This window comes from Hibiscus syriacus, unplaced genomic scaffold (genome assembly GCF_006381635.1).
Source record: "Hibiscus syriacus cultivar Baekdansim isolate YM2019G1 unplaced genomic scaffold, ASM638163v2 tig00110260_pilon, whole genome shotgun sequence".
In the NCBI taxonomy this organism is placed as follows: domain Eukaryota; kingdom Viridiplantae; phylum Streptophyta; class Magnoliopsida; order Malvales; family Malvaceae; genus Hibiscus; species Hibiscus syriacus.
The window spans coordinates 183,556-195,110 of NW_024062651.1; the positions used below are offsets into that span (position 1 = coordinate 183,556).

Consider the following 11,555-nt stretch of genomic DNA (forward strand, 5'->3'; position numbering starts at 1 on the left):
CTCCGATGATATCATTGTTACCTCGCACTTCAAGAAACCTGAAACATACGAACGTAAACACATTTTGAATGCTGAGCTCGTAAGACCCGCGCCACATAATACCTCTACTATACTACATTCGTTCATAAAATAAGCATGCTAACAAGTATAGTCATAAAAAAATACTACTATGTCATCAATGCTACTGATTCATCTATTTAAGGTACATCTATTATCATAATTTTCTGAGTCTCATTCTTCCCTTAGTTTACTATTAAGGGTCTCACCATGAGTATACATAATCTGGTCTCTAACCATAATATCATGCTACTATGAATTATCATATGTAGCACATAACCAATCAAACACACATGTTGAGGTAGGCATCATGGTGTGGTCGGAGGGTCACTTAACATCTTGGGATACACCCACCTTTAGCCTACCTAGGGTGAAATTTCAGAATTTCTGCATCGGAAAACAATACCTGGCTAACCCATCCCTCGCAAGTGTTCAAGTCTCGCGCACTTGCCTAGGCATATCCGGATATTCTAACAAACAAGATGATCGTCAAGTATACACAAACATGCTAGGGTGCCCAAAGTTCATACACATAAATCAATGACATGCAAGGACAACCAGTGTAGCTCAACTACTTACTAACTTAGAACAACACAATTGGGTAAGGTTATCCCCACACTTACTACTATCTCGGTCGCTCTTTCATCTAGAACGTTATGAAAAGGTAAGTCTTATGGAATCTTGTATATAAGATTTTTAAGTTTTTGTTGTATTCAATACTTGTTCTCACTTGTGATTTCATTAGAGGAGTTTCGGTGATCTTAAACCCCTACTCGAGCCCTTAAGCTAAAGTTGGGTTTCTTGTCCAATTCAGTACAATGGTATCGATATAAGCCCTTTAGTATTGATATCGACCCTTCAGTATTGATACCTACACTTGGTACTGATACCAAAACAACATTCTTTAATCTAAGAAGGCTTTGGAGTATCGATACCTCTACTTAAAATATTGATACTTCTCTACTAGGGTACTGATACCATTTTAGGTACCGATACCAAAAATAGCTATTGAAATCCCAGAATTAACGATGGTATCGATACCTCGCCCTTTGGTATCGATACCTCACAACAGTATTGATACCTATATATAGAGTATCGATACTACCTAGCCAAAAACTCTGGTATTAATCATTTGTATTATCCTTACTAAGTCTTCATGAACAAGTTCTCGCTATAGTGCTAAACGTCTCATATAATTATTTAACCAACATGTAACTTAAACTATTACTCGTATAGGTTATTTCATTCACTGAGACCCATAAGGGCAATTTAGTAATTTTATCCCCCTAAGGTTAATCTAGTAATTTACCCCACTCACAAGTATACCAGATATTTAAGGCTTATGAAAAGAGTACTTAATTAGTTACCAGAGTCTTAACATATTTCTTTCGTGCGTTCTCAGGCCTTTCATATCACTTTTTATGACTTGATATTTTATTCATTCAATGGCATTTCGGGCTTCAATCCAAGTTTAAAGAGAAATCACAACTATCTCACGCCATTTCTTAAAGTCTTAAATTTTTGAGGTAATTTTGGGTCCTTATGGGGTAATATTCACAATTGGGGGCAAATTGGTAATTTTGGTCCTCTAAGGGTATTTTATAAATTTCCCACACTCGAGCTAGATGCCTGATCTTAATTGATATTAAAATCCTCACTCTTGAGTCTATTTGACATCTTAAAGTTACTCAACCACTTTAGGTATTGATACCAAGCCTTCTGTATATATATCTAATCTTCGATATGGATATTAGTTCATTCGGTATGGATACCAGCCCACCGATATCGATACCAATCATATGGTATCGATACCGAGCCTCCAGTATCGATACTACAACACTTAGTGTCGATACCAGGGGACCAATATCGATACCAAATTCATCTTATATCGATATTGATGCTTAGAAACATACTATTCTGCTCGTGAAACACCTAAAACTCACCCTAATCCCTTGTTTTAAGGTCTAAGTTGATTATTAAAGCTTATGAAAGTTATTAGGGATCATTATACATCATTTTTACACCAAAAAATCCATTTTAACAAATCAAGCACCCAAACCCCGCAAGCTCTTCCACCCCCATACAAGAAAGTGAACTCATGTATATAACATACAAGTAATAAGAAAGAGTTAAAATGTGTTACCTCAGCTCATAGTAACCCAAAAATGTCTTTAGCTTAATCAAGGATAAACTTTTCTTTAACTTAGCTCAATGGGTCTTTGCACCACTTTTTCATCACCCAAAAGCCAACCAATGATTCCAACATGAAAAACAAGAATAGTAGTTAAACAACAACTAAACCACATGAAAAACTAATGAAAATCAAAGGATGGAGCCTTTGGGGCTCAAACCCTCCTAAAACTCCATGAATGCTCAAGAACACCCTTTATGGGGATGGTGAGCTTTTCATGAAGTCCAATAACTCTAGATCATGAATCTTACTTATAGATTTTCGAATGAGGAAAGAGATGAAGAAAGATAAAGGATTTTTGTCATTTTTGCTTAAGAGAGAAGAAGACGACCAAATAAAGACAAGAAAGATGGAATAAGTGAGGGGAAAAAGCTTTTCTAAGCTTTTAGCCTAAAAAGGACGTCCATGTCACCCAAAAATCCCTTCAAATCTGCCATGTATTTTCCAAATGGGTAAATAACACTTTAGGTCCCTTTACTTTCATCGTAAGCTTAAAAATCCCCTTTTTATCTTCTTCTAGGCTAATTTTATTACCCAATTAAACTCACATTTGAACCAATGGATCCTCATGCTATAATAAATATACTAAATAAATTTTAGGCTGACACAAAACTACTAGACCGGTATTTGGGGCGTTACATAAACTATATATGTAGTACCTAGACTATTAATTTTGGTCTATTTTAGTACCTAAACTTTTATTTTTTTTTTTCAAATCATACCTAACGTTTAGTTTTTTTTTCTCATTTAAGTACCTCACTGTTAAAAAAACTTAACACATTTAATACCTAAACTATTAGTTTTAGTCTAGTACCTAAACTTTTAATCTTTTTCAAAAATGAACGTTAAATTTTGAATAAAGGTAATAAAACAAAACAAAAACTAAACTTCATGTATGATTTTGAATTTGTTTTTGAAAGTTTAGGTACTAAACACATAATTTAACCTAAATCTTGATTAAATCTAGTCCATTTATTTATTTAAATCAAATGGTTATAAATTAGTGTAAAACTTATTAGTTTTACATAGTGTAAGCAAATCTTGTGTGTGTGTATATATATATATATATAGATATAGATATAGATATAGATATATATTTCATGTAAAGTTAAAAGATTTACTCAAACTTAAAAACAATCAACTAATTATTAACAAAAAATAGATTATTCGAATCTTATTTCATAATTTGATTTGAATTTAATTTTTTTTTAAAACTCAAATCGAATTTATAAAATTATGAATAAAATAAACTTTCAAATTTTAAATTTTTTAAATCTTTTCGAGTATTACTCATCTTTATTCCCAATACAGCAACCACGATTTACATTTAGTAGGGACAAATGATCAATCACAAGGGAACAAACATAAGTCAACATAACATAAGTCATATCGTATTCATAGTTCATGAGAATTTCCATTATTAATCAAATCATTGGCAATATAGAATGCTTATGTTAGATTACTCTCACTCATTAGGTATTGTGCATATCAATATGGGGTATTTGTATGGGTGTATTGGGTTTGGTTAGGTTTTTTTATTAAAATAAGAATCGAATCATACTTTGCAGATTTTTAAAAATTGAAATCGAAACTGAATAACCATGATTTTCGATTCGATTCTATTTGACTTGATTTTTACGATTTTTGACTATTCATTGGTTTTCAAACTTAATCTTCAAAAAACAAATGTAAAGCTTAAATCGAATGCAAATATATAAATTTAAATTTATTAAAAATATTATTAATTTTAAGATTTTATTTATTGAAATTTATCATATAATAAATTCAAAATGAATTGCTTTGGATACTTAAGTCGGTTTGTTAAAGAAAATATTTTCTTTTCTTATTTTTTTATTTTTATTTTCAGAAAATAGTTTTCATTTTCAGTTTTATGAAAATTAGAAAACATGTTTGATTAATATAAATGAAAACTTGAATCCAAAAATAAAAATAATGAAAAAAATATTTTATTTCTATTTTTTAAAAATAAAAATAAAAAATAGTTATTAAATAATTAAATTAAAGTATAACTATTAAAAATTATTATATTAATTTAACATATGAGTTATGCAAATATAAAATAATAAAGTTGATAAGAAATTTCATAACACAAATTATATTAATTTATAATAAGAATACAATGTTAATGCTTCTAGACATCAATTAAATTTTAAAAAAAATAAGAAAAATATTGTTATAAGCAAGAGCACACAAAAGTGTCATCAAAATAAAAATATATTGTTGAGATAATTGAAGTCCTTAAACTTTTGGGTAAAACTAGTGTAGTTCCTACACGCTTTTTGCACTTAATGTGACTCTTGAGCTGAGAAGAAAAAAATTCAATCTAACGTTTTGACCGACAAAAGTTGATTGTCACGATGTTTACATGACAATTTATGAAACTTACATGACAATCTACAATATTTTGATGTGATGATAGTTCACAATATTATTATAATAGTACACAATGGACGATTATGTAGTAGATGAATTTCATTGTTTTTTTGGCTAACTTTGAGGGCATAATTCATTTAAAAAAAATAAGACTTATTTAATTTTTAAAAAATTAAGAAATTATTTAATTTTAAAATAAAAGCAATTATTAAAGTATTCAATACGTTAAATATAAAAATACTACAAAATTAAAGTGTTAAAAATCAATTTAAGGATAACATTAACTTAAAAAAAATTAAGGGACCATTTTGATTTTTTTTAAGTTTGAGGATTTCAAATACCATTAATTTAAAAAAAAAAATGTTAGAAGGATTCGAACTCATGTAAGTTAAAAATCTATATCCCATATATTTCTATTTTCTAATTTTTCAAAATAATTTTAATGAAAACACTGAAAACCTATTTTTTTATGTTTTCATATTTTCACTTGTTTATGTTTTCATTTTTTAGAACTTGTTTTTTAAGTTCACAATCAAACACGTTTTCTTCAACATTTTCTATTTTCTAGGAAAATGAAAATAAAAAACCTATATTTTCTAGAACCATCCATTTGGTTCTAGAAAAATATTTTCTATTTTTATTTTTATTTTCTGTTTTTGTTTTTAGAAAATAGTTTTCATTTTTACTTTTTTGAAAATTAGAAAATTTGTTTGGTTAATATAAATAAAAACTCGAATTAAAAACTAAAATACTAAAGATATAGTTTATATCTAATTTTTAAAATAAAAAAAGAGAATAGTTATTAAATAATTAAATTAGATTATAATTATTAAAAATCATTACATAAAATTTAACTTATGAGTTATATAAATATAAAACAATAAAACCATAAGAAATTTATAACACAAAATTTATTTTTACTTTATAACAAGAATTGAATGTTAATGCATATTAGACATTAGTTAAATTTTAAAAATACACAAAAATAATGTTATACGTAATAGCACACAAAAGTGTCATTAATATAAAAAAAATATGGTTAGTGCCTTTGAGAAAAATAATTAGTGTAGTCCCTAAATTTTTTTTGCACCAAATGTCATCGTTAAACTTAGAAAAAAATAATCTAATCCTTTGAACAACATAATCAAACGTTGACCATCATAACACTTACATGATAGTTCACAAACTTACATGGCATTCTACAATATTGACATGATATTTCACGATACTATTTTGACAGTACTCGATGGATAATGATGTGGTAGATGAACTTAATTAATAATTTTAGAAAGTGTGAGAACTTATTAATTTTTTAAAAAATAAAAATTTATTTAAATTAAAATAAAATATATAAACAATTATTAAGGTATTCAATATAAAATTAGTACAAAATTAAATTATTAAAAATTACTTTAAAGATTACATTGTGTGTATAAAAAATTAGGTACATATTGATTTTTTTACAAAAGTTTGAGGGTTTCATAAACCATTAAATCAAAAAAATTATTGTTAGAATGATTTAAACATGTGTAAAATAAGTTAAAAATCTAAATATAATGTTTCCTTATTTTTTGGATTTTCAAAACAATTTTAAATGATATTGAAAACAACAATTTTTTCACTTGTTTTTATTTTCATTTTCTATAAATCATTTTTCAATTTTACAATCAAACACGTTTTCTTCATCGTTTTCTATTTTCTACGAAAATAAAAATGACCAAACAGACCATTTTTTCTTTTATTTTTAATTTAATTTAAATGGTTTTCATATGAAAAATCGAAACCGAATCAAATTCTATATTTATTTTTTAAAACCTAACCGAAACTGAACTACATACTGAAAAACTCAAACCGAATCAAACTGTCCACTCGATTTCATTACTAAAGAAAACAATGTCAATTTGTCAAGAAAGAATCGGCAAACATGGAACCAAAAAAGCGCAAGAGAAACCAAAATGGTAGAAAATTAAATGAAAGATGAACTTGCGGTCAAGGAAAACAGCAACCAAGATGGTCTCAACTTGAAAAGTTCACATCTTAGCACAAGGCAGCAGAGAGTAACTCGATGGTGCACGGATTTTATTAGATAAAAAAAAATGCAATGTCATTCAATGATATATATAAGAAATTACAGCACAGCACAGCATAAAAGCTGCTAGCAGATCATTGGTTTATATAAACATGAAGAGTGGAAGAGTGAGGAGCTGAAAGCAAATGTGAATTACGAATAAACACATCCAAGAACTGTGAAGATAACAAGTAAAACGGAGAATGTAAAGATAATAACATTAACCTGAGTCTGTAACCACTTTGCAACCTGTAACGATCGCATGCCATGGTGACACTGCATTATACATTTTAACACCGATTAAAACGGAACATTGGAGGAACAATGAGAGAGAAGCATAAAATGCAAGAGAGACTATTGGATATTAAATGCTACAAGCTACTTCTACTTAGAAAAAGGAAAACTTAAGGAGAGGGAACCTCCCCCTTGTTGTGGTAAATATTTTTATCAGGGAAAGACAAGAAAGGTGAGAATCCCTTACTTTCCCTCTAAATATTCAATTTCTTTATACCCAATTTAGAGTAAACAGAGAATAAAGGAAAGGTCAACTTTTTTTAATTAGAAAATATCTTTTTTACCCTTTCATAATTTACTTGAAACATTTTATGTTTTTTTAGAAAAAAGATACAAATGAAACAATAATATTTGTAATAATCATTCACTTTCTTTTCACTGTTTAACCAAAATGGTTACTAAAACTCCTTTCATTTCCTTTATTATTAGTTATCCAAACACAAGGCAGGAAAATCGTTGAGGTGCAGAAGCTCATGGCTGGCAGACTCTTTCTTAAGCGTCCACAAATTGTTAAAAGGGAGACTTCAATGAGATACTGTAAAAGATAACAGTTATTAATCTCCCCAGGGAATATTTGATTAGCTATTATCAGGATTATTTGATGTCTAATCTAATGAACAAAAAAAATCTCCTAGATTTGCAAAAGGCTATATAATTAACCACATCTTCCCCATCAATAGCATGAGAGAAGTCCCCTCTCATCAAGACATGTCAGGACCGGAATAAGGCTTTCCAGTAGGTCATTACCAAAACAACAATAAACCTCCTATTCTTGTTGCAACTGCTCTCACAATCGCAGACCATGAACTTTTTCGACCACAACAGTTCCCTAGTCAGTTAACAAGAAAATAGAAATGCAACTAGAAGACACATACAAGAAAGAGAATATTCTCGTCACGGTTGAAGGGAAGTTGCTCTTCTTGATCCACAATAGTTAGAATTACGCTTAAAGCTTCTTTTGCTTTTATTAATTCTTTCACACAATTTATTACCAGATGTTATTCATTTGGTTAGCTAACTGCGGGAAAAATGGCTGAATATCTTGGCATCGACAAGAAAATACTCACCATGACATATGTATCCTTCATTGGATCAAGTTTGGTAGTTATTTCAGGCCCCCAACTTCCAAACTGGCGTAGAGGAAGAACTTGGAATCCTGGTAAAGATGCTTGAGACCTTCCATGTCAAAAAGATTTGAGACAAAAATTAAAGAAGCCATCATCCTCTTCAAAGGCAAAAACAAAGAACACTGCCTTAGTATGAAATGTTCAAACTCTATAATGCCTCAAGGTGATATAATTCACTAATTGAATTATGGTTAAAACATTGTATTGTTTGATGTTGTGATGCAAATAAAGGTAAACTTCAGGTAGCAAATGCTGCAAACCTAAAAAATAATTATGGTTTATGAAATGCCATAATAGAATCATGATCATTAAAGAGACTTCAAAAATGATTTCAGCCAAATACTATAATGATTAAACTGTCCGTGCAATTCCACTTTCCTTGCAGCTTGTTTCATGACCTAACGCCTAAAAGCTTCATAGAAATGCTTAATCAATTAAGAGTTGAAATTCTTTTTGACCATATCACCTAAACTAAGACTTTAGAGTAGTTTTCTTACAGCATTTAGTGTTGCTACACTATAATTGCTAAAACTTTCATAACTAGAGGAAAAAGTTGATCTAGCAACTTTGTTGTCAATCTTATCCATCATTTAAAAATATAAATATATAAAATCCAAAAAATCTTGTTTTTCCAATTATGTAAACACACAAAATAAAATATGCAAGCATACACTTCTTCAGGTTCCCTGACATCGATCAACTGAGACTCTTCAATGAAACTAGGGTCCTGCATTTTTGCTCGAAACTCCTCTGGTTGAATGTCTTTAAGCAATGACTCTTCCCTGAAGCAAGCTAAAGGAGAGTTAGAACCTGCTTAGCTTCTTCAAGTACAGGTTTCAATTGTGTAAGAGTTCCAAGGAATACCTCTCAGATAGAACTTGTAACAAGTGCCATCCAAAATTAGTTTTGCATTTCACGACTTTGTTTAAAGGTGCACTAAAAGCAGCCTCCTCAAATTCTGGCACCTTTTACCATGAAAAAGAAAGATCCATGGATCATGTTTGCAATTAAATTGTCAACCCTTCTCTACTTGTCTATATTGTAGTTAACATAAAAGAAAATCTGAATGGCCATATTTCATAAAACTAATAAATAAATTCCAAAAACAAAATCAGTACAGCAAAAAGGGAAAAATGCATAGAAAGCCAGCAAAATATAATGAGAGTGAAATCTAAAAATAATACCAAATGAGGTAAAATCTTCAAATTCAAGCACTATGTCATAGTTCATATAATTCAAAAATCCAAACTACGAATAGAACTTTGAAAGTTGCTACCACAAATTTAAAACCAACTAGTTAACATTGTCTCTTGCACAGGTTCGAACCCTCAAAACAGCCATCTATTGAAAACAGGGAGTAAGGCTATACGCATCAAGACCTTGGTTATAGTGGGAGCATATTGCACTGGATACAAAAAAAATTAGCTTTAACTTTTCTGAATTTTTCCACATATTTGGAGGTTTGTTCCTCCAAATCCATGCTTACAGACACTTAAAGAAAAAGGAAGAGTTGAAACAAAATAGAAGATTCTTAGTATATTTTTTAACTCTTCAAAGAATAAATGCATATAAAAAAAGAAGGGGAAAAGAAGTTGAACCAACCTACCATTTGTCCCTTTCTTACCCATCCAAGCATTCCTCCCTCTTGCTTGGACGGACATATCGAGTATTCAACAGCAAGATCACCTAAATCCTCCCCTTAGCAAACAAATAACAAAAAAAAAAAGTTAAATTACTTGTTACAGTTAAACATCACACAAGCAACATCAAAATTGGTTTTAATCTATGCTCTATTTTGTTGTTGCCTTGAGCATTTAATTTCCTCTTTCTAGAAAGATGCTATAATGCAAAAGCAAATGTTAGAAAGTTGAATAAAAAATTAATCAAAACTGAGCAACTGACCAAATACAAGACCAGTTCCAATTATCTTATATAAGGATAAAATCATCAATTGTTTTGAATTTATATAAAAGAAAGCCACTTCTTCAGATTTTAACTTCTTACATTCTAAGTTACCCTAATACAACCATAGCCCCCTTCTTGAGGTAGTAATGAACAATTCCCCAAAACGTGATTAGGGGTGTTCAATCGGTCAGTTCGATTAATCGACCGAACCGAACTACCTAAAATTCATTAACCGAATTCTTTTTCCCTTTAACTGTTAACCAAACCAAAAGTTTTTCAAAAAATTATAACTGAAAAGTTCAGCTAATTCAGTCGGTTAACCAAAATCTTTTGTAATTTTTTAGTTAGATTAATTTGAATTTATTAGATGTATTTTTCTTCATTTAGGTTAAAATTTGATTGGATATTAAAAATTCAATAGACCTAGTATAATTAAAAAAATAGTTTGATCTTAATTCTTAAAAGGTTTGACTGTTTGAGCTTAATATATATATATCGATTAATTAATCAATTTTGAACTTTGAAAATTTTCTTAATAGTTAACCAAATTAATATCAAATTAACCGACCGATTAGTCTGACTAAATTTTAATTTAGTCGACAATTCAATTAAAACTGAATAATGAAAACCCCTCTAAATGTTACATTTTAAAAATAGCATTCTCTAAACTCAAAATATTCAGCTAATTAAAGTTTGAAAAGAAAAGGAAAAAAAAAAACCTCCTGATATTCTCTGTTGAAGCTCCACCAAGAGATTCTGGTCGTCTACTTTTAAAAGCAAGTGCTGTACCAATATTTCTCTGCTATCTCCATAGCTACTCTCGGAGTTAAATGAAGCTGAAAAGGAAAACAAATTAGAAAAAAGAAGCAAAATAAAAGAAAACAGGAGTTTTGATAGAAATAGCCAACCTGATAGTCTGAGTTGTGGATGACCCACCATGGGAGAGACTTGCCTGAGGGTAAGTGTTGAAGGAAACGGGCGGGAAGGAGTGATGGGTCTGGAGAAGAAAGAGTGAGAAGCAGAAAAAGCGGAGATTCTGTGAAGAGAATTATAAGAAGGAAAAGAGGAGATGGTGAGGATTGGAACCAAAGATTTCCTAAGAGCAACGAAAGCTGTGGGCGACGCTATGGGAGGGAAATGAGCTGCTCTTAACATTTTTCACTCACTGTTTTCGCGATTCTATTCCGAGTTGTTCATGGGTGATTCACCTCGTAGATTGTTCATTTAATACAAGAAACGTCAAGCGGGTTTGGGGATAATTGAAAGAGAAATTTGGATATTCCATCGATGACACTGGCTGGCCCAATTCTTACTGAGAAGTTGACTCACTGAACATCGAGTTCTTCTTATTGGACTCAAGAAACTGGACTTTGATGGATCTGAAACTCACAACCTAAACACTCTTTGAAAGTTACGGGCATTAAGATGTCGAGTTATCACGGTGTAAATGTGCTACTCTCATTTACTCTAAAGCTCATATAAAATTTAAGATAAACTATATCATTGACCACTTAATTAC

At 30.1% G+C, this 11,555-nt stretch overlaps 1 protein-coding gene across 2 annotated transcripts; it reads right to left on the minus strand.

The window, feature by feature from the left end:
• Positions 1-6,836: 6,836 nt before the first annotated feature.
• On the minus strand, positions 6,837-11,247 carry LOC120115293 (rhodanese-like/PpiC domain-containing protein 12, chloroplastic). Of its 2 annotated transcripts, XM_039136030.1 has the most exons (8): positions 11,108-11,247; positions 10,945-11,074; positions 10,756-10,872; positions 9,738-9,829; positions 8,996-9,096; positions 8,803-8,913; positions 8,072-8,180; positions 6,837-6,986 (listed from the first exon to the last, which is right to left on the minus strand). In XM_039136030.1, exons 1-8 carry the CDS (start codon positions 11,189-11,191, stop codon positions 6,864-6,866), a joined length of 867 nt encoding a protein of 288 aa, XP_038991961.1. In that variant the 5' UTR covers positions 11,192-11,247; the 3' UTR covers positions 6,837-6,863. The 2 variants fall into 2 exon arrangements, with proteins under 2 accessions (XP_038991961.1, XP_038991960.1); XM_039136029.1 differs by having other exon boundaries at positions 10,945-11,230.
• Between the last annotated feature and the right edge of the window lie 308 nt (positions 11,248-11,555).